This window comes from Grammomys surdaster, unplaced genomic scaffold (assembly GCF_004785775.1).
Source record: "Grammomys surdaster isolate TR1022 unplaced genomic scaffold, NIH_TR_1.0 201, whole genome shotgun sequence".
In the NCBI taxonomy this organism is placed as follows: domain Eukaryota; kingdom Metazoa; phylum Chordata; class Mammalia; order Rodentia; family Muridae; genus Grammomys; species Grammomys surdaster.
In genome coordinates, this window is record NW_021604646.1 from 8,061,541 (window position 1) to 8,085,306 (window position 23,766).

Genomic DNA, 23,766 nt, shown 5'->3' on the forward strand with positions numbered 1-23,766 from the left:
ATAAGGCCATGATCTCCAGGCCTCCTTGACAGCCTCCCTGCTTTCCCGACCTTTTACCCTCTTAATTCTCCCTGCCCCTGCTAATCAGCTGCTAGGTTCACACCCTAAAGGCCCAATCTGTTAGTCACATAGCTCTCTGCACCGCAGTTTCCTCTTTGTTGACACTAGGGTATGTGGAATGCCTACAGTTCATGTTGCTTCTACCTGTGCTTTGTTTTTTAATGATTTAATTAATTAATTAATGTGTGTGTGTGTATGTGTGTCTATAAACATGCATTGTGTACATACTGGGTTCCTGCAGAAAACAGAGGAGGGTGTGGGGGCTCCTGGAATTGGAGTTACAGATGTTTGGGGGCTACCCATTGTAGTTGCTGGGAACTGAACTTGGTTAAGAACAGCAAATGCTCTTAACCACTGAGCCATTCCTCCAGCCCCTGCGCTTTGAACAGAAGTTGGGCCTTCTGGCTGGAGTATGGCTCTGCCAGTTCTCACAGTTGCAAGTGTTACACTCCCAGGTCAAGCTATGTCCCCCCTACCCTCCTCCCATTGTGTCCTGACCTTTGTGTGCATATTAGCATGACCTCCATGTATGTACTGCACCTCAGGACCTATAAGTAATAATCTATTTCTCTCCATCCCTTGTTCTCTGGCATAGTATTGATTACTCACCTGACAGGAGCCATGTCTGGGAGGAATTATCTAGGTTAGTTTAACTGAGGTGGGAAGATCCACCCTAAAGTGGGCAGCACCATCCCCTAGGCTTAGGTCCTGGCTATGCAAACAGGAGGGAAGCTTGCTGAACAGAAGTATTTATCATAGTCTGCTTCCTGACTACGGATACAAATGACCAGTTGTTTCAAGCACCTGCCACCAGGACATCCCCAGCATGATGGAGTGTACCCTAGAACTGTGAGCCGAAAGAAGCCTTTCTCCCTTAAGCTGCTTTTGTCAGAGTGTTTTTATCATGGAGAGGAAAAGTAACTAAGGTGCTCTCCTAATGGCTGAAGTGATGCTATGGTCTTCACAGAGATCTTAGATCTTAACAGGGACAGGCAAACAGTCTAATCTTTCCCTCCCCAGCCATCTTTCATGGCTCCCTCCTGCTAGAGGATGCCCAAGTTTGGTGACCATAGCTGCCATCTGAACCCAGGTCCTCCTTGATGGACTTTCCATGTCTTCTGTGACTCCCGTCCCACACTCATATGTCCCCCAGCCTTACTGTGGAAGGAGAAGATGAAGCTTGCAGCCCCAGGCAGGCTGGTGTTCTGGGAGCTCTGCCAGGAGCGGACAGAGGTGGCGATCAGTGGGGCCCCCTGCTTCAGGCTCGGCTCCTGTTTCCGGAAGCAGAGGAGGCTGGAGGCTTGGCTACTAAGCAGGTAATCATGCTTGCCATAGCGCAGGTGGAGCCTCCCAGTGTGGCGGCTCCAGTAGAGGCAGAAGTGGTAGAGCCCTCTAGGCTCCGGGAATAAGCGGGGAATGTCTGGGACTGCCGGGAAGGGGGCACGAATCGTAAGAGTCTCCTCTGTGTTCCACACAAAGATGTGAGGCTCTGAAGATTGATCATAATGGAGGTTGCTCTGTTGTGTCTGGTTCCGCTGGCCACAGAAGCGGAAGTCTTCTCGGGGGCTGCCACCATGTGCACCTGAGGAGACAAAAGCTATATATAGATAGGACCAACCATGGGCAAGGACCTAGGACTCACACACATTCCAAGGCTCTATACTTCAAGGGTCTACACCAATGTATCTATTGGTCTACAACAATGTATAACAATGTATCTATCCTGCTAGAAAATGACTGGCTTCAGAATACAAAAAAAATATATATAAAGTAAAATGAAAGTGAAGATAAAGAATTTGTTTCAAAGTCAAATGCCAAAGTTTAAAGGAGATCATTTAATTAATGAGATTGTATTATTGTATTAGATTGTATTAGAACTGTGGCACACATGTGCACTGTCCAAGAACACTCCCTACAAAGGAGAGAGAGGACAGCACCCATCCCAAGTTGCGCTCTGTGGAGCTGCAGGGAAGAAGGAAGAGGTAGGTGTCTGTTTCCCCCAAGGTTCCCTCAGGGCTGCTTTGCAGACCCATCCCTTACCCAGAGATCCACACACTGACATGGAGGCATTAGACAAAGTCACAACAAACCCAGGGCCCCAAGGAAGCCTACCTTGCACCAGAAAGAACAGACTCAGTAGGAAGTAGACCATCTGCCGCGGTACCTGGACGGCCATTGTATTCCTACCTGGAAGAGAGTGAGAGCATTATGACTGGGGTGGAGACGGGACAGGGGAGGGGGGAGGGGCCAGCCCCACAGCGGGAGGACTGTGTATGGATGGGAGTGAACTAAAGGTCACACAGAAATGGCCAGACCTCTCCAGAGTCGCAAGAGGCTATAAATAGGCACAGCCACCGCTCTGCCTTTTGCTGTTCTGCTACATGGTGTAAGTGGCTCACAGAGGGGCCCAGAGGCCATAGAATGGCCCTGTCTAGAAGCCACCATCCTGCATCTAACAGGCCTAGAGGAAATGCAGGGAAATGAATGGGCTGTCTTGAGTTTTTCCTAGGAACCACATGTCACAGTCCCTGAGGCCTAGCTAGTTATAAGAAGCTTACCTCTAGGATCACTCATTACTACATTTTATACTCCCACCCTCAACTCCATTGCCTGGATCTTTTATCCACCCACCATCAACTGGTACAGTCCCGTCCTCATTCAACCTGGCCACATTCCGAAACAGAGCCTAGTGTAGAGGCGGAAGCAGGAAAGCAGCAGCGTGAACGCTCTAAAAACTGCTGGAGGGAAGGACGTTTCCTGTCATGACCACCAGGGGGAGCCAGCCACCAGGGCCTGAGAAGCTGGTGGCAGAGAGGTGTGATTTTGTTTCTCTATGTGCTTCGGCCCTGATGAGGTTCAGTTACATCCTTCCCACACTGACTCCATGGGCCACTAGTAGCTGGGTGCTTCTTTACCTTGCACCTACATGAACTACACCAACACTGGAGGTGCCTTCCGTTGTTGGCCCTCCCAGCTGGCCCAGTGACCAAGTGGGTGCTGATATACTCAGACTACCATCCTTCAGCCTGTAGGAAACTGTGTCAGACCACAGTGACAGGCACTCATCTTCCACAGTTAGGCAAAGGGAAGTCTGGAAACCTGGGGCACAAAGGGAGTCTGAATTCTAGGGGGAGGGGGGAACTAGGAGGGCTTCCTAGAAGAGGCAGATGTTAAACTAAGCACCAGGTGGCCCAAGCAGGATCTTGTTGTCTCCTTTCTGGATCAGTCTCATTCTAGTCACTCTGGCCCCTTCAAGTGACAGCCAGTCCCACACACCCAAACATGAGGGACATTGAAACATGAGGAACAGAACTTCAGTTTCTGAGGGCATGGTCCTCATCCAGTGCTGGAGCATCACACAGAGAACAGGAAAGTGGTAGGGAGAGAGTACTTCCTCCATGGGAGCATGAGGTTTCCCTGCATCTTGTCAAACTCCCAGCAGAAGACCAGCATCTAGGGATAGGCCAGAGCCCCTCTTCCCTTCTCTCTGCTGTCCCTGTCATTGTCCATTCGACTTTGAACCCAAATCTCTCTTCTTCCAGACAGATTCCTCTCTTCAACTTGAAGCTCACAAAACGCTTGAGACTTCCATCTGATCTCCATTTTGTGACATTTAGATCTGAAGCCCAGAGATAGCCAACAACTTCATGTGGTCACACAGCTAACTAGGACTCTTGTCCCTCTCAAGGTGGGTCACCACTGTCAGCACAGGGTCCAGGACAGGACACAGCCATTTGTCTTGCACTGATCCTCCCCAAATAGCCCTTGAGAACAAAAGAGGCAGGGAAGAGAGCAAGCTCCCCCATCGTGGGAGGGATCAGTGAGGCTGGATCACCATGGCAACCCTTGGAAGGGATCAAGCACACACAAGGGGCAGACTGCACCTCCACTCCTTGCCCGTCTGCTTTGCATCTTTGTGGAGCCACTCTAAGGAGGATAAGCACCCCTGTCAGCATTCTTGGGTTTGAGGAGAAGGAGAATGAGGAGGAGGAGAAAGAGAAGGAGAAAGAGGAGGAGGAAGAAGAGGAGTAAGAGAAGGAGGAAGAGGAGGAGGAGGATGGGGAGGAGGAGGAGGATGGGGAGGAAAAGGAGGAAAAGGAAGAAGAGGAGGATGGGGAGGAGGAGGAAGAGGAGGGGGAAGAAGAGATGAAGGAAGAGGAGAAAGAGGAGGAAGAAGAAGAGGAAGAGGAAGATGGGGAGGATGACAAAGGGGAGGGAGGGAGAAGGGGGGTACTGAGAAGGAGGAGGTTTGTTGCTTAGATTTCTTAGTGGATTCCAGAGCCAGACCACCTGGATTCAAATATTTTCCTAGCTATGTGTTCTTAAGTTAGCTACACCATATTTGGGCTTCACTTCCCTCTCTTGTAAAGAGGATTACAAATCGAACCTACCTCAGCTGTCACTATGTCTACTGCTCTCCAAAAAGGGCCTTAAACTGGGCTGCACACAGGGTTCCACTGAAGTTAGATTGTCTCTGTGTACCTTCTGTCCAGTGCACTCCTGTCCCTGACCCAGACCCTTTCCCCCAACTCGCTATCCCATGCTTCCCTCCGCAGGCCTCTGTCCATTGCAGGTGGCCAGCTTGGCCTTCGGAGCACTTGAAGGGAAATTCCTAGAACATGAGCCTCCCTTCCGGACAGAGTATCGGGAAGGCTGTGACCCCACCCAGAGAACTTCCCTCCTCCTAACTGGCCCTGAATGTCACAGGCTGCCAGGAGCTGGACAAGGAGGACAACTGGGGTGGGGGGGTGCTTCTCTTCAGACAGCTAAGGGATGGCCACATGGGTTAGGAAGGGTACTGTCCTATTTATCCATTCAGGCCATTCCTGCCTGAGCCCCTCCCAGCCTATCCATACATATGCACCTGTTACCCAGCCTCACACCCCAAAGGGTAAAAGCAGTATCATAGGATAGGACCCTTGTGCCTCCTGCAGGCTTCCCAAGATCTGGTTACCCTAGTCTCTGCAGCCAGCAGCAGGGACCCACCACCTGGGTACCACCTTTGGCTTGTGTAGATGAAGAACAGACCAACCTTAGCCACCAAATATCACCTGCCACAGCACTGCCAGAGCCAATGGTTACTAGAAAGATGGGTTAGCAGCCCCACCCCAATAGTAACAGCAACATCTGGAGAGTACTGTTTCAGGTTGACCATTTTACAGATGCGGAAACTGAGGCCAGAAAAAGGCCATCTCTCCCAAGAGCACACAAGGCTGCTGCCATGCCCTCTCCTCAAAAGTTCCTGAGGTACATACCCCTCCTGACTTAGGGTCCCCCAAAGAGAGAAAAGCAAGACCTGTGGAGGTCACGGGCACACAGTAGGCAAGTCCAGCCTAGAGAGAAGTTTTGCCGGACTGACAACCCCTTTCAGAATGGCTGCTGTTCTTGACCTCAACTTCCCGTAAACATACTGAGAACAGAACACGCCGAGCCAGCCTGACACAATGGACAACATGACAGGGTCCCCAAGGATTCCCCAGGATAGAGGGGGGCTAAGGGTGTGGGAGCCTCCATCATTCCTACTATGAGTGGCTGCTGGGGAAAGGGCCCCGGCACAGTGGGCAGCAGCAATCTCAGTGCTCACTTTCTCTCCCGAGGCCTGACTCACTTCCCCTGCCAGCCTCTGTGGACCTGCGTCACCTAGGCGCCGCCAGCTCCTGGAAAACCCATTTCCTCCGAGTTGGAGGTGGAAGTTGAACAGGAACTAAGAGAGCTCTAGATTAACCCTTCCCAGGCTGCCACCTCACATGTCGAGTGGGACCCCTTCACACCAGTTACCCCAAGGGTATCTGTCATAGCCTTAGTCCTTGCTAGGATGTGTTCTTGGGTTCTGAATGACAGATTTCCACTGTGACCTTCTGTTCAAAGCCCAAGGCTCCAGGAGTACCCGACTTCCTGCAAGCCATACATGGCCCTGTGTGTCTCCCTGCCAAGGGCTGGCCACATCAGAGGTACCCCAAACTGCCAGTGCACTGGGACCCACCCCAGGAAAGATACTTTGAAGGGCATGGCCTGGATCCTTGCACCACAGCTCAGGTGGGGCCCAGAGTCTGGTTTTGTCAGTATCCAGTGATTGACAGGCCACACATGGGGCCAGGGATATCCATAGGCCTGGCAAGGGTCTGTTGCATTTACCCAGATGTGAAAGAACAAAACCTAGTCAGAGACAAGGGCAGCCTGCCTCTCCTGACTCCTGTCCCTTCCCCTCAACATGACATATGGTCCCCCAGGACTTGGCAGGGGGCTGGTCATCTGAGGGACCTCCCACAGGACAGCCAGAGATGGAGATACAGCCAGATAAAACAAGGACGGAGCCAACTAGTTTCCAGGTCTGAGTCTCCTGTGACCGATTCAGGGCAGATCTGGGGAGGCTGGAGAGGCCTCAGCTTACTGTCGGCTACTTTCTAACACAGGGCTGCTGTGAATGCGCTCCTTAGGAGCTATGGAGACTCAGAGAGAAGATGGGGGACGAGAAGAACCTTCACAGTATAAGCATGCAGAACTGCAAGTGTGTGTCCTTGAGCCCAGGAGTGTGCACTGGGAGAGGAGGAAGGGGAGGCCAGTTAGCATGGGCTCCAATCTCTGCGGAGGAGACGGCTCAGACACACATCCAAGGCCAGAGTGGGAGCGGGGCACAGGGCTGAGGGGATCCTCCCTCTAACACCTTCCAGGGATGGCTCATCAGGCCAACTCCTCACTTCCGAGCACCACATATCCATATATTCAAAGGAGAGCAGACCCAGACCCAGGGGACCTGCAGTACCCATCCCCGCTCAGCCAGGGCTCACTCGGCTGTGTCCCCAGCTTCTGAGCACACTTGTAAATACTGGGCCCTGCCTTCTGCATCTACACCCCCGCTTCACAGTTGGGTGACTGACACCCAAGCAAGCTGACCCCTCTAGAACCTACCCCTCACTGAGAGGGAGCACTGGGGTCACAGGGCAGCACTGTGACTTCACGCTTCAGGAATCTGTCTAGACTGTGTGATAATAAAAATCAAGTTGGCACCTGCCCTGGAGGCTGGCAGGTTTCCAGATCTTACCCACTAGGACAAGGCTCACTTTCTGTGTTGCTTGTTTGTTTGTTTGTTTGTTTGTTTTTGTCTCGCACTTAGCCCAGGCTGGCCTTGAACTCACAGTCATCCCACTGCCTCAGTTCCTCTGGCACCAGGATTACAGGCTTGAGCTACCATACCAAGCATGGCTGCCAGATAGAACTATATAGGACCATATAGGACCATGTGTGACCATAGAAGACCATATAGATCCATACAGAACCATCTAGACCCAGCCTTGCTATATAGGACTGCACAGTTAGCACAGGCTTCACCTTCTTATGATTTCCTGCCAATATCCATGAATTGCAATACCTTCTGGCAGCCCTGCCCCACGGGGAAACTGAGGAAGGGGAGCTGTGGGCATTGAGTGCCAGCCCAGCAGAAGGCCTGTGGACACAAAAGACTCTAAGGTCTCAGCAGCTGGCCATTCCGCAGTTTCCTGTTCCTACGCATGCACGGTGGGGGGATCCTGGGAAGGTTAAGGATCATCACCAAGCAGGAATGAGCTAGCCTTGGTTACTTCCTTAACTGTCCTTACCCACAGGCCCTTCCTGTGGTGCTAACAGTCCCAGGCTCAAACCTCTGCCTTCTTCACTGCATCATGGTGACCAGCAGGCCGCATGGGGCTCACCAGGGATCTATCCAGAACAATGGAAGAGACTCTGGAATCCAGGTCCCCTCCAGCAAGCACTTGGTGCCAGCACCTGCAGCATCCTTGCCACAGAGTGGCCCAGGGTCTCAACTCCGTAGCCCACTCACTCCACACTAATTCTAGAACAATGCTTGTTCAAAGGCAGAGGGCGTTAGATGCAAAGGGCTTACATCACAGCCGAGATCACAAAACAAAGGACGAGCCGTGCCATGACTCAAACCAAGTCCGTCTAACCTCAAAGCAATGGTTTCAGCCGCTGTGGTTACAGTGTCCCTTCCCTCCCTCAGTCTCCCTGGCCTTACTGTGGGGGAACTTGCCACTTATCCTCTAATTAGACAGACCTTTGGACCCTACTTTCTCTTGGGCCTTAGCACAACAAACACTTGGATAAGTCCCACAAATAGAAACAACACAATTTTACTTTTACTGGCCCATTCCCTAAACCAATGTGGCAGGCCCTTTTCAGCACGGACACCTGTCACTCATGTGAAAAACAAGTCCTCGAATACCTTGACACCACACAGACAGTAAGTAGCCTATCAGCATGTCTTCATGTGTGCACACATATACTGTCTCAAGTCCCTCGTTTCTTTTCTGAGCTGTCCCCAAGGCTATTAGCCAGTACAAGATGAGCCACTGAAGCCATTTAGGTTGTAGTGTTCCCCAGGGCCCCTCATCACCATCTCTGATACTTCCAGGCGACAGATCCCCTGTGAGCTTGGGGTGCATTCAGGCTGATCCTGCCTTCCTTTGCCTACAGCAGCATCTCGCGGAGAAATGACAATGCTGTACCTGACCGGAAGCAATCCAGTCCTCTAGCCAGCTAGGCTTATGTTCTAATCTCCAGCAACTAAAACACTGGAGGAAGTGAAGAAAATGAGAGTCTGGGGATATAGATGCTCAAAGCCCCATGGAATCTTGGGGCCAACTGGAGAGTCCAAGAAACTATGGACGAGGGAGTGGAGTAACACCTGGAGGACTCACATCTGTCATAACATAAATATGGGCTAAGGCCTAGGCAGTCTAGGCACTCTGGTGCCAGCTCCAGTCGCTTCTTGTCCCTGAGTGTTCTAAGCCAGGTCAAAGCCAAGAGTCCAGTACACAGTCACACAGTTGTATTCAATGAGCCACTGTGGACAGCCGTTTGAATTGGTACACAGGGTCAGCATCTGCCTCCCAGAGCCAGGTGGCAGCAGTCAGAGGTCACCTAAGCCTGGAATCTTGAGCTAGCCTGCCTCTCAGTGGACCTCAGTTTCCCATTTTGTCAATGGGCAACTACGACCCCTGTCCTCTGCAATGGGAGACTATGACCTCCGTTCTTGGCCAATTAAGGGTACATATGTTAGGGAAAGACCTACCTTTGAGCTGGCAGTGAGGAACAAAGAGGAAGCGTAGACCTGGCTAGACTTTCTTCCCTTTCAGACCACAGTAGTCTCCATGTCCCCTTGAAGTTCCCCTTTTCCCATCTGCTTTCTTGAGTTGCCCAAGGCCACCTGCTGGCTTTCTGGGGGCTGCGCTGAGCTCTCCTGGATCAGGCAGAATGCCCGTCTGTGGACTGCAGGATCTTTCTGTTCCCAAGGTCAGCTACCAAACCTCCCTTTTCTCCTCCTCCTTCCTGGCCCAGAGGCTGCCAGCCCAGGGACACAAAACCAGGCAGCTCCCAACTATGGCTGGATCCAAGGCCCCTGCAGGGGGGAGACGGGAGGCACTAACCAGAGCCCCCTCCCTGAGCACACAAAGATTCTCTCGCTCCTCTGTGACAAGCAGGTGCCTGCCCCTTCAGTAATACGGCTATACTTATATAATACAGCTACAGCAGTACAATAAAATACCTCAGAAAGGCAGGGCAGGACTCAAAGCTCTTTGAGCAATTAATATACTTATGTGCTTGTCTCTCTGTGTAGCCCAGCCTGGCTATGAACTTCTAATTCTCCTGCCTCAGCCTCCCATGTGTTCAGATTACAGGCCTGAACCACCATTAACACATTTAATCTTCTTTAAAAACCCATGAGAAAAGGCCCATGACCCACTGAACAGATGAAGGTGCGGCCCCTGGGAAGCCAAGTCACCCGCTAGGGTCACACAGTGAAGGGTGAAGCTTGCGTGGGAATCCAGGCTAGCTCTAGAAAAGACCGGCTCTCGAATGCAAAGCTTACCTGCCAGTGAGAGCCTCTCTTTAGAAGTCACAGTGAAATGGTCTCCTCGGATTAAGCAGACCGCCATCTGCACAAGACCCCAGTTGAAGGGTTTGCATGAACTTACCCAGGTGACAATGAAGCTCAGCTCCTCTCTGGCTCTTCCCAAGGCTGTGTGTGATGTTTCCAGCTCTCCTTGTCCAGTTATCCCCTACCACCCTTCTCTGAGACTTATGCTGTGACCACGGCTACAGCTGAGACTCAAAAATGGTCAGCTAGAAAGGGAGGGAGGGTGGCTACCCCTAACCACTTCCTGATGGCTCTCCAGGCTGTTCACATCCCCTTAGAGGGCCAGCTATGATGGCCCCCAGGGTCCCGACAACCCACCACCATTAGCTACATGTCAGTGTCAGAGGAGGGGGGAGGGAGGATGCAGGGTTACAGGAGAGGGAGGGAAGACAGGAGGCCATGGAGGAAAGAAAGGAGATGGTGGGATGGGGGAGAAGTGAAGGAAAAGGAGCTGAAAAGGAACAGGAGGAAGAGTCTACCTGGCTTTCTCCTCCAGGCAAAAGTAACTGGACGAAACCTCCTTGTTTGCAGGCAGCAGACTACTTGAATAAGGGACACTTTCCCTGAGTACAGGGGGCTGAAGGTCGCATGAAAGCCTGGGGCCCCCCAGTCACCACCCCCTTACTAGCGCTTCAAACAAAGGGGGCAGGCGGGAAGCTGGGCTGAGAAGCCGGGCCTCCAGCGCCAAGGGGGAGGAAGGGGCGCAGGTGACAGCAGCCCCTGGCAACCGTTGCCCTGGCAACCGTTGGCAGCTGCATGGACTGCGTCACTGCCTGGCTTACAGCGCGGGCTCTCTAACTTGTCTGTACCCAAGCGTGAGTGCTTCGTCCTGAGTCCGCCTGGGCTCAAGCAAGTACTGGCAGGGACAAGCTAGGCTCACATGCAAGATAGCAGGTCCTAGAGCATAAGGCATCCGTCTTGAGGGGACCCCAAAGCCCCAGAGCACCCAAGTTCCCTAGAGAAGCAGAAGGGTAGATTTTTGCATGAAATCTTCCAGTTAGTCTGCAATGACTTTTTTCCTTTGAGGGGAGAGGCTTCAGGGAAGGTCTTACATTGTAGTCTAGGCAAGTATGCTGTTTGTGTCCCCTTAGAGGACCAGCTATGTATGATGCCCCCTTCCTAGGGTCCCTGATAATCCACCAACATTAAATATATGTCAGCGTCAGGGGAAAGAGGAGGGATACAGGGTTACAAGAGAGAGAACTTGTTTTCTTTCTGCCTCAGCCTCAAGAACTGAGATCACAGATGTGTACCACCACTTCTAACCCTCAGAATGACTTTAACACCAAGTGGTTTTAGAACAAAATGGGAGTGAGACCCTTGACCAAATGAATACCTGTTGGAGGCTGGCACTTGCTGTCCGTCTCCTTATGGCCTTGGCCACGAGCCAGGTGGCATACCCTCCAATCTCTATCATTGGCTGCAGTGAACAGAGTGTATGCCATTCTTCCCTGAAAACGCAAAGAGTCTGTCTCCTCCTGAAAGCCTTCCCAGACTGCCATAGCTCACTCATCATCCCCTTTATGAGCCAGCCTAGGCCTGAGGCTCCTCCTGCTTACCCTAGAGCTCCCAGGCTATGTCGGGAGTTTTCTCTGCCCAGGAAGAGAGCAGGACAGAGTTAAGTCTTCTGAAGGCTTGCATCCAGCACTGGGTATTTTAGAAGCTCATTTCTACCACTCTGTGGGGTGAACCTGGTTGAGCCCACACTGAGACAGGACTCTAGAGTCTAAGGAGGGGATTTTATTGCTCAAGGCTACCTAGCTGGGAAGGGCAGGCAGGGTATGAAACTCAAACACAGATCTCTGAGACTCTGAGAACTCATCTTGTCTAAGCTTGATTTGATTTCTAGACAGGGAGCTCACTCCTTTCTAAGTGGACGCAGCTCTTACCTCCGTGATGTCTTTCTACCCAGTGAGTCCAGAGGGAAAGATATTCATCATGTGGGGTCACCTCTGAGCTCCAAACTTGAGTGAGAACAGAGAGGTATCTAAAGGCCTCGAGCTCCAGTCAGAAGCAGATAAAGACTGAGTGGGGCTGGGGAGGCTGAGGCACAGGGTCCCAGCCCTCCCCTGTAGCAAGCCTTTGCCCAGAGCACCACTGACTCCACTGGATCCCACGCCTCAGGTAGAAGGGCTGCCTTGGGCCCTGGGAAAGGCAGCTGGGCTTGGAGCCCCAGGCACACTAGCCCAGTGCTTCCAGCCCATGGACCCAGGCCAGCAGGCTGCCTCGGTCAGCAGGCTACTATTGTCTCACTGCCAGAGCCTGGGGCCATTCAGGCTCTATTTTGGGCCTGGAGGAAGAGGAAAAGAAAGCAAAGAAAGGAGCTGCTGTCCTGGGCAGGGGGGTGGGGGTGGGGTGGAGACACCTTCCCCTGCCTCCAGAGAGAGCTCCAAGACCCAATGGCTGGGAAGGTAGCCATATTGGATCAAAGGACCCTGAGACCTCAAAGAAGCTGGCAGGGGTGCTGGGGTTCTGAGAACCCAGAGGGAGGGCATCCAGACCCTTAGCACACACTGGGTACTCAATCGCTACAGCAAGAAACCAGGGCATGGCTCCACGTTCCCATCTGCGGCCTCCGAGCCTTTACTCATCTTCAACCACGAGAAACCTAGCAGAGCTAGCAACAGCAGCCTGAGATAGAACCAACTCTGTTCTCACTGAGTTCCTCCAATGCTTCTGAGAAGAGGGGAGGAGGGGATCAGAAATATCTTGTCAGATATCTGAGGCGCAAACAGCAATACAGCTGTCCACACAAGTCAGTGACCCTGGTCTCACCTGTCACCCTGCCCTCCTCACACTCACCAAGTCCAGCTGTACCCCAGGGCCTTTGCACATGCTTTCCCCACCCCACCCCCGCCATTGTGGGTACTAAGACCTTGCCTCTGAATGGCCTTCTTGGACCTTCATTCAAATGTCCCCCTCTCCTGCAACGCCATTTGTGACTCCCCAATTCAAAGTGACTTCTGTGTCCGTCAATGTGTCTCTAGTGACCTGTTCTATTTTGAGGGCCCTAGGTCATTTCTGAAATGGCCTTGCAACCAGCTTGTTCACTGTTCTTCAGTAGCAGTTGCTGTCCTTTTTTTTTTAAAGCTATTATTGCTATATATGTACATGTCTGTGCATGTGTCTGTGTATATGAGTACAGGTACTATGGAGGCCAGAGGTAGACGATCTCTATGTCTGGAGTCAAAAGTGGACTAGAGTGAGCTCCCTCACGTGGGTGCTGGGAACCAAAGTCCCTGGCTAGAGCAATGTTGGCTCTTAGCCACTGAGCTGTCTCTCCCTAACCCTGTTTGTCTGTCTGTCTGTCTGTCTTAGCACCTCTGACACCCCTGCTGGTACAATGAGGGACCACAGCAGCTGCCCAGTGCAGCTAGTTGATCACATGAGCAAATGAAAAAAAAATTGAGGCTCAAAGCCAGGCCACAGGCTCTGTCACCCCAACAGCTGATTCCCGATATTGTAGATTCAGGCTAAAGACATCTGCTCAAGAGCAGGGCACTGAGACATCCCTGGCCTCTGACTAGGTTAAGAGTGCACGTATCTCTACTGGGTGTTGGGCCAATGCAGGGATCCCCAGATCATGCACAGCCTGAGAGCCATGGGAATCAGAAACTCCAGGTTACATGTCAGCCTAATAGAAGCTCCGAGAGGCCCTGAAGCACCCAGGTTCTCTTCCCCCTGCCCCATCTCAGGGTGAGAGGGGGCCCCACTCCAAAGGCTTCTGGATTGCATGATGTCTAAAATCCCACCGGCACCTATAAACAGAAAACTCTGGGTTTCTCTTCAGGCTATGTTACCAACGTGTACCCCTCAAAGGCCCACTGCTGCGGTGTGGGATTAAAGGAACCCAGGAAGAATCTTCACTCACAAAGTTAGGTCACAGATTTATTTTGTATGTAGTGCTAGCTTCCTACAGGAAATCTGAGGTGGATCAGGAAGAAGTGGACGCCTAGGGATAGGAACCCAGGGTAGGTGCCCTTGAAGACTAGGGTTAGGCACACAGAACAGAGTCAGGTCACAGCAGGGACCACATGCCTGTGAGCCCCTTGATGTACACCCGCCTCCACACTTCCACTGTCACCTGTGAGGAGGGATTTTTCTTTCCAATCACACAGTCAGCCAGCCGAGGAAACAGGCTTAGAAACTATTTGCCTAGGGCCACGGAGCTGGTAAAACTGGATCTCAGTCCTGTCTGACTCTTTCATCTGTGTGTCTATGTATTCTTGCAGCAGGCCACCCTTGCACGTCAGGGCCACACCACAGAGTGCTAGCCATCCTGTGCCACTCGGCAGGGGTGAAGACGGAGGTTCAGAGAGGTTTTATTAGAACCCCAAGGCCTCACTGCTGAAGTACACTCAGTGAAGGCCTTACTGCTGTGTGAATACCACTGTCTTCACAGATCACATTGACTGCAGCTTTAAACTCTGGTTCCCTTAGTAAGGGAACAGAGATGAGACACCTGCCTGTGTCGAAACCCACAGCAGGGTGTCTAGGGAGCCGTGCCAAGTGTCTTCCCTAATCACAGCTAGGGAACCAGGCTCCTCCTGTGCCAGGTTCAGAGACTAGACTCTACCAGCATGGATCCCAAGAGGATAAGGCAAGCTTCTCTACTAGCTGGGATAAGTATAGCTTGCAGAAATCTGGCAAGAAGGTTTCTTACTGCCCTGCCCACTGCCAACAAACCCAGCAAGGTGATACCCATAGCCAGTGTTGGGGAGGAGGAGTGGCAGCATGAACACCCTGCCCAGATTCGGGGCCATAGGAAGATCAAGAGATCCCCTCCCAGACCCTACAGATGGCTGTGTGCCTTTCCTAACAAAACAACCTCACTTACTCCTAGCTCCTCACATGCTGCTTAGTAAACAGCCCTGAAGATGTAGTGGGACGAACCAATGGGGGAGCTCGGTGCAGTGACCATCAAGGCAGTAGGAGGGCATTACATCATTCACAGACATAACATGATACACCAGAACTACCCACATGCTGGGTAACACTTGACAACACTAAAGGACATGGCCATTGGTGCCATCCCCCCAGGGTTGGAAAAGCTCATGATCCCCCAGGTCCCTGCTAGATCTTCTCGGACCTTCTCGAATACTTGCAAGGATGGAGAGCTAACTACCTCCAGTGGGAACAAGCCATTTTGATAACACGAGAACAAGTCTGATCACAGGCAAATGACCAGAGTCCAAGTCCCTGCTACCACAGACTGTTCAGGAACCCCCAACCTGCTTCATCATCTCTGAAACATGGATTGAAAAGTTCAGCCTTGGAGGACCAGAAGTACCAAAGCGCTTTGAGCAGTGGCGTGGAGGCTATGGACAGGGCCAGGCTATAGGCCAAACCCAAGCCATTTGGCATGTGCCCAGATGATGCTACAACAGACAGGAATCAGGCCCAGGCTCAGTATGACTCAGCTGTCCTGACCAACCTCTGAGGTCCACCCCTCACACATGTCACATCAAAACAGGTGGGTCTGGACACCTGTCACCTACCACAAGGTCAGAAACCCAGGCTTCCAGAAATAAGACTATACCCCGAAAACTGGACTTAGCTGGCAATGCCCACCCAACCCAGGCCCTAGGGACCAAGAGAACCCAGTAAAAAAACAAGGGTAACCATGGAGTGCTACTTAGGCCTCCAGCCTGGCTGGAATCCAGGCATCTTTTTTGAATCCAGGCTGCTGGCCAAACAGTAGGCAATGCCTAAGAGTCACCTTCCCTTCTTGCTATGCCTTTTGCAAACGTGTCTTCCACCTCTTTCCCCTGCACTTGAAATTCTAAAGAGAAGCCTTGGCTAAATGACTCTAATACTAACTGTGAAGTCATCTCTCTCGAAGACTGCAGAGCCCAGGAAATCTGGTGATCCTAAGATACTGTCAAAATGGGCTGCACTCCCACTACTACCGAGCATCTGTGAGTAATGAACACAAGCCATAAACCACTGAGAGATTTCTCTTGCAGACAAGTAACGTCTGTCTAATGGGCCATGGGAGTTCTAGAAGGTCAAGGTCAGCAGTGTCCTTCTCCCAGGAAAAGGAGGATCAGACACGGGAGATGGCAAAGACTGCTCATCATGTGCAGTCTGTCTGTCCATCATCTTACTGCTGTCCTCCCCAGACAAGAATGTCTGCACCCAAGGACCCCAGATGGAACTCTGAGGAAGACAGTCCCATAGGAGGTGGCTCTTGAATAAAACTGATTGGCTTTCAAGTGATACCCAGCAGGCAAGAGTCTGGCAGTATGACCCCAGGACTTAGAAAGCAGGGAGTCCCAGACAGGACAGAGCAGCAACCGGGACCCCTGTCGGTGGAATATCTGAGGGCATGGGCTATCTATGGATTGAAGCCTTCCTGGTGACATGACATCTTGACAAGGGCAAACTGTTTCTCTGGGATAAACTCACTGCCACTCCCCCAAAGAAGGCTCCAGAATGGTACTACTTGCAGCACAGCACTTATAGAACTGGGAAGAAAGCACTTAATGTCTCATGCCTCTCAAGATGCCATTGTTACTCCTGCTTTAAAACTAAAGGAAACCAGGGGAGCAGGGTGCTTAACACACCCATCCAAATTCACACAGCTGCAGGCGCTGAGACGGAACCAGGCCGACCCAGAGCCCACACAGAGCCCACACTCCTAACCACCTACCTGAGTGGGCAATAGAGAAGGTCTGGGGCAGAATAGGATGAAGCCCACTTCTCCTGAGCCTTAGCAACCTGTGGCTATTCCCTCACTCCCCACAGCGCCTCTTGGAGATTCAAGTATCTTCATCCTCACCTTACTGCCAATGAGACTCAGAGCAACTCTTAGCAACTTGCCAAACATAGCAGCTCCTATTTGTAACCTCAGCACTTGGGAGGCTAAGGTGAGAAGACCATGAGTTTGAGGCCAGCCTTGGCTACATAGGAATACCCTGTGTGAAAAAGCAAAAGGAAGAGCAAGATTGAAGAGGAGGAGGGGAAAGGGGGAAAGGGGACAGGATGGCAGAGGGGGGTAGGAGAGCACAGTGCCACATGCTCAAGGTTACTCTTCCAGGATCTGAACTTAGTTAAGATTCAAGCACCCCTGAGTACCAAGCAGGGCTTACTGAGGACTCACAAAGGTGCAGCGTGCTGATTGTACATTTGTAGCCCATACTGTCCTGTGTTCTAGCAACAAATCTGACAAGAGATGGGTCTGGTTCTTTCCACTCACAGGCAGGGAAGCTGAAGCCCAGAGTAGCTATGATCTTTGGCAGTGTTAACAACATGAGTCTCTGGTGTTCACCCACTTTCTGCCTCAGGAATTGAGAATCCAAGCAGATATTGCTGGAAGGAGGAGGGCAGAGGCCCGGGGGACAGAAGGGTAAGATGAAGAGGCAGTAAGGAGAGTTTTTCATCTCATCACTTTGGAGTCAAAGTGGCCCTGAAACGGGGAAGGCAGGCCAAAGCTATTAGCCACAGAACCATGGACTCATCAGGGGACTGGGAGAGCCAGTCCCTCATCCCCAGCACATCTCCCATCAGTGCAGAGAGGACGGCCTGCTGAGGTCGGATGCTCGGCCAGCTTCTCAGCACTAAGCTCTCAGTGCCTGCCTGGAACTGTACTCCACACATCACCAAGGGCAGTACCAGCCCAGGAGCCTGGTGCCCAACCACGCTAGCCTTGCTGCCAACACAGATCGGACTAGTCGGGGGCAAGCTGACTTGTTCCAGTGTCCAGCTCCCCCATGGGCCTTGGAGATAAGAAGTGACGTCTCTGACTCTGGTATGCCTGTCCATCCGATGGGAGCCAAAAAGACAAATGCTACCTTCCCATGATTCAAGCGCTATTCTGAGTGTTTTCATGTTAACTCTGTGATGCTCGGAGCAGCCCCCCTCAAGATACGGTTAAAGATGAGGAAACAGAGGCATATGCCCAAGGCCACACAACAAGAAAGGGATACAGCCAAGTCCTCTTTGAGCAAGTCTGCCTGAATCCCATCACTAAATGTATGAGCTTGCCAGGGTCAGGGCATGGGTACATGCCCTTCTACAACAAGCTTAGGACCCAGACAAGGACCTTCTTGCCTCCCACGAGAGGCAGAAAACAACAGTGAGACATGGTGCCCCAAAGATTTGGATCCCTCTGCAGGGAAGCCTCCTCACCCCCACTCCTTGTCTCTAAAGTAAGCACTGAGACCAGCACGGAAGGTTCAGGATTGTTCTAATCCAGGCTGGGCTTCCAGGGAACCTGGAGAATTCAGAGTACATGGGGACCCCAACAGTGTCTCAGACCACCTCACGCCAGGCAGGCCAGTGATTAGCAGCAGGCTACCCTTAGTCCCTCTTCTTAGCAGCTCAGGCCTGACCTCAGAATCTTACAGGCTCCCCAGGGGCCCCCAGCAACTCCAGATGGAACTGGAGGTCCAGAGCCTGGAACGGGGACAAGCTCTCAGCCGAGCAAGGGATGGCTTGCCAGCGCTCCACCCACTGCATCTGAGAGGCCCCTTTGTGCCAGCCCTACCCCACCCCCTATTTGCCATCTGCCAGGTCCCTGGAGGCTGGTCACCCTCGGCTGCTGGGTGCACTCACATGATGCCCCCATCTGATGTGAGTCAGAAAGTAGGGCCACCCTGAGGACCTCCACCCTGAGGGGGAGGGTGCAACACCGAGGTTTGTGTCCTGTGTTGTCACACATGCCCCAAGCTCCCCACTAGCACCTCTAATGTTGTCACACATTCCCCCCAACCTCCCCACCAACACCTCTAACACCCTTATCAGGGCCCTGCCCCTTCCCCTACTGACTAGAAGCTCATCCTGCATCCTGAATCCCAATGAGGCCTCAGCATCCACTGGCAGGAGATCATCCACAGTGGCCCCCTTTATGGCTGTCCTGTCCATGTCTCTTCCTTGTCTATGCAGAATCCTAATAAGCAGGCCATCCCCACAGAACCCTCTATCCCCGTCATAACTCTGCCTGCTCTCTTCATTTCTCTTCCTTGTTGAACTATCAATTCCACTTTTTTTCCCTTAGCCAGGAAGCCACCCCTAAGCCTGACACTCAACAGAGCAGCCAGGGGCTGAGCCACCAGGTCAGAGCTACAGCACTCATCCTCTGACCCGCTCACCCTGCTGCCCGGTCCTCTCACCGTCGCTTCCCACTGCACAGGAGATAGAGACTCTCTGGCGTGACCCTCTGGTATGCCAAAGTGTCAGGCTTCAGTTCTGTGGCTGGCCCCATGCCTCTGAGCTTTCATTGTTCCCCCCTAATTCTCCCCATATTATAGTCTCTGCCATGAACATTCCACCCTTCTAGGCCCGGACACCACCCCTCCCTCTTCCCTTCTGCCCACTTTAAGGCCAGACTCACTCTCCTCCTTTCTCACGGTCCCACAGCTCCTGCTGTCTCCTCCCGCTCTGCAATCAGACCTCCTCAGCAGCCTGCCTCTAACAGGATGGCAATGCCACATACAACCTCCTAACCAAAGGTTGTACCAGGAGGGAGAATCCCCCTGCCCCGGATTCTAGGAGCCAAGTCCTCAGGCCACATGGAGGGTCACCCTCATGCCAATTTAGCAGCCCAGAGAGAGGCCGGTTGAAGTGATTTTGACCAAGGTGGGATGCATCTCAAGTTCCTGGGGGCTCTAATAGCAAAAGGAGATAAAAGTCTGGCCCCAAAAGCTAGTACAGACTCTGAACAAGGCAGGGAAGACCACATAGGACTCTAGCCTGCACTCTGGGTACCCTTTGGCAGCCTGCAGCTCCCAATGACCAGAGCTTGTCCTGTCAGCGGTCTCCAACTCCTGGGTGAGTGGGGAGGCTGCAGGGAGGGAGCCGTCTGCAAGTTCCCACTGACTTTATTTGCCTCATTCCTCACTGTGCAATGGGGAGGACAACAGGGAACAGCACACAGTAGGCACTTAACGCTTAAAAACAGCAACCTCCCCTGGCCTTCTTTTTTTTTTTTTTAACTTTTTTTTTTTTTTTTTTGGCTTTTCAAGACAGGGTTTCTCTGTGTAGCCCTGGCTGTCCTGGAACTCACTCTGTAGACCAGGCTGGCCTCAAACTCAGAAATCCGCCTGCCTCTGCCTCCCAAATGCTGGGATTAAAGGCGTGCGCCACCACCGCCCGGCTTCCCCTTACCTTCTGAAGTAGGCACAGGATTTCTCCACCCATGTCGCCCACCCCATGCCACGGTGGCCCAGGTGGAAAAAGGGTTCTGCCTCTATTCACCCCACCCCCTCAGTAAAATGAGCCCCTTAGAGGCCCTAACGGTCACCACACACAGATGGCTGGTTGGAGAGTGGGGAAAACAGGAACCCTGCCCCCATTTCCTACACCAGGGGAAGGGGACTGAGGTCCTATCAGGCCCAAGCAGCTGGGGGCCCCCGAGGTCTTGTGGTTAGTGGGTAAGGAACTCTTGGCACCTTGGCCTCCCGTCCCAGGACCCTCATTCCAGCTGCCTCCTGTTCAGACCAATGTTGCACTGTGCCTTCATTCCTTGATCAAAAGTTGTTAGACTGTCCTGGTTCTCTAGGGGACCCTGTCCTAAGGGAATCTATAGGGGAGGCCACTGTCAGGGGCACCATGCTCAGTCTACCACAGTGCCCTCTTCTGAAGCCTGGCTCTCCCGTCTCTGGTCTTGCTGTGTGACCTCAGACAAGCTGCCTGCCCACTCAGAGTCTCCCTACTCCCACGGGGCTTCTTTGTAGCCCAGGCAGGTCTTGAACTTGAGAGCCTCCTATCTCTACTTCCCTAAATACTGGGATTACAGGTGAACGTCACAGCCTAATGAGAACAACCAGTCTATCAAAAGACATAGAGCGCTGACGCCACACTGCTGGGCTCAAGACTGTTCTATAGCAGTGGAGGCTTGGTTTCCCAAATACCCAACAACTAATGGTTCCAAAAGTTCTGGTCCTTCTGACCCCATTCTCTTTCAAGGCAGCTCTCAGCTTACACACATCTCTACCCCTGTAGCATACTAACACCCCCCCCCGCCCCCAGATCCCTTTCCATTCTACACTCTCTGCTTAGCAGCCACATGTCCCCCCCCATCTCCTCCCACCCACTGGCTGCCCTTCATCCGGTACCTGGTGCCAGGTGGTGGGTTCTAGAAGGAACCAGGCAGCTGGACCACCTTTGAGGATTCACCTCCAATGCTGAATCTTGCAGTCTGGGTCTCTGGTAAGAGTGTGTTCAAGAGCTAGCAAGTGCACTGGCTGGGGGTGGGGGAGGCTTTGGGGAGGCTCCTACCAGCCAAGAGCCCCTTTCCTATAGTAGAGACCAGGCGGCAGCCTGTGTGGAGCCGGAGAACCCGGAGGACCGGGGGAGGGCCGGGACTCCCTCCTTGCCTAGCTCAGCTCCTCCCTTCAGGCTGGCGATGAGATGACTGCCTAACTGTGAGTCATGGCTTTCTCAGAGGGAGGCAGGAGGAGGCAGGGCTGACTGACAGAGGTGAGGCGGGGACCCTGGGGGATGCCCATGACTCAGGCCTGGCAAGCGGGGACCTGGGTCTCTCCTCTCATCATCCTAGCACCCTGGTGCCAGTTTCAAAAATGGGTATGAGCTGGGATGAGTGTGTCACCTCGCATACACACCCCCATTATTAAGTCCCCGGAGGCTGCTCCCCTGAAGTTCTTTCAAAGAAACCAGTTTGCCATGGCAACAGGCTACTCAGATGCTGCTACCCCCTCCTCCAGGCCCAGACAGCCAACAACTACCCCTTCCTGAAGGACAGTCTAACCTCCGTGGCAGCAGGCAGAGCCAGCGCTGACTGGCAGAGCGGAAGGCACTCCAAGAGGAAGGGGGTGTCAGGCCGCCTGGCTGGTGGCCATACTTGGCTGACTGCTGACCCAGGTCTCTGAGCGTCTTCCCAGCAGGGAGCCAGACCATTCTCCCTCAGTCTCAACCTTTCAAAAATCACATCCTGGACCCTAAGACCCCAGGGACTTCTGGAAATAGCCTTTTTAAAGTCTGTCAGCTGAGCCAAATGGGAAACTGAGGCCCAGGTAAAAAGCCTTTCCAAAACCTCAGAAAAAGCAATTTGGAAATGGGCCAACCCCATCATGCCCACTCTGGCTGCTAACTGTTGGCTGTTCTGGTTGAGGTTCACTGGTCCTGCACAGCCGGGGGGGGGGGGGCAACGGCGTGGAGCGGGAAGTGGTTTGGGATAAGCATGGCCCTCCAGAGTGAAGGCTCCTGTCTTTGCTCTCCCATACTCCTCCTCCCATACCGTGTGAGCAAACTGAAGCGCCATGAGGATTTCACAACCTAATGAGGGCAAGTGGCAACAATAATAATAATGGCGGTAACAGAATAACAGCAATCACACAGGCTGTGTTCCAGGCTTCCCTCCTCCCTGCCTCCCAGCACCTGCCCAGACAATTAGTGAGTCTCAAGGAATTCTCCAGGAATGTGGTAATGAAGAAGGAAGAGGATAAGGCAGAGAGAGAGAGAGAGAGAGAGAGAGAGAGAGAGAGAGAGAGAGAGAAGATGCTCAGGGAAGGTAGTTAACTTCTTCAAGGTCTCATAGCTGAGAAAGTAGAGGGATCAGGCAGGAGCCCAGTGGCCCACTGCACACCACCGCCACCACAACACGAGATGAGACATCAGAGACGACCAGCGACTTATCCAAGGCCACACAGCTAAGATGCAGCTGGGTCTCTGACTCTCAGCAAACATCCAGCAGGTACAGGCCCTTGTGATCTCCACCATGTCTCCACCATACAGAAGAGGCCCATGTATAGAGGAGGCAAGGGGCTCTCAGCCATACCCTTCAAAGGCTGGGTACAGACCAAATGGCTCCAAAGCCCTGGCTGGATACTGGAGAAGACAGGAAGTTCAAGAAAAAGAGACCCTCAGAAGAGCCTTCTAGGGGGACACCATCAGGGATGGAGAGATAGGGAGAGCTAATTTTGAAGGAAATGGGGCCAGATAGTAGAGGATTTTGAATGAATGGAACTAGAGGGCTAATCCAAGGCACAGGGAGGCTCTCAGAAGGAGTTTGAGCACAGGAAGGATACCTGTGCTCGGCGCTCAAATGATGAAAATTTACCAGAAACCTCAGATTTCAGATGTGCCCCAGATCCGTCCCATAAGAAGCTAAAATTTAATAGGACTCCCAGGTGGTTATCATGTTTGGCAAAGCTTAAGTAGACCTGTCTCTCCTCTAAGGACTTGACTGGGTGGGTGTGATGTGAGAAGTGTGGACAGGCCGGGGAGGGGCTCCGGCCAGGGCCTTGAAGATGGAGACAGAGGAAAGCTGAGGTGAAGACTCTCATCCAAAAGACCAGCATCAAGGCTAGGGAGAGCCAAACAGGGAAAAGGGAGGTATCAAAAGCATCCCTGATATGTATAGGCAGGGGTGGGGTGCAGATCAGATCTGGGAGTCGAGAAAAGGCTGTCCTAAAGCACGGTTGGTCGGATGCAAGTGGATCTGTAGCGTTAGGAAACATGTCCTCTCTGGTTCCCATGGCTACCGGAAGCACAATGCCAGGGCTCAGCCAGCTAACGGCAGCTCCACAGGGAGGGTTGTGGGATCACAGGCTGGCGACAGAGCCAGCATGGGGTGGGGAGCACAGGAAGCTGATGGGTGCCCCTTCTTTATAAGAAACGGAAGAGAGACAATACTGATGCTGATCCCTGGCCAACTGGCTACAGCAGACTCAGCCAGCTGGTGACTTGGGCAAGCATCTCTACCCAGCCACCCCTCGGCTGTCAGACGAAGACAAAAATACAGCACCTGCTCCTTGGGCACTAAGGAGAGACCTTCAGGGACACACAAACCCCGGGATACAGATAAGAAAGCAACATGGAGTGCTGCTCGC

At 52.6% G+C, this 23,766-nt stretch overlaps 1 protein-coding gene across 8 annotated transcripts in view; it reads right to left on the reverse strand.

Annotated features, from left to right (window-relative positions):
• Adgrg1 (adhesion G protein-coupled receptor G1) overlaps positions 1–23,766 on the reverse strand; it is a 37,718-nt gene that overhangs the window by 9,437 nt on the left and 4,515 nt on the right. Inside the window, exons 1-3 of one of the 8 annotated variants that reach the window (XM_028770388.1) lie at positions 21,031–21,305; positions 2,173–2,247; positions 1,220–1,642 (exon numbers count right to left, since the gene is read on the reverse strand). In XM_028770388.1, the coding sequence (XP_028626221.1) occupies positions 1,220–1,642; positions 2,173–2,236 (487 nt within the window). In that variant the 5' untranslated portion in view covers positions 2,237–2,247; positions 21,031–21,305. Of the gene's footprint in view, positions 1–1,219; positions 1,658–2,172; positions 2,248–9,127; positions 9,311–10,031; positions 10,050–21,030; positions 21,306–23,766 lie in introns of those variants that run through there. The other 7 variants (XM_028770384.1, XM_028770390.1, XM_028770389.1 and 4 more) reach the window with 7 other exon arrangements.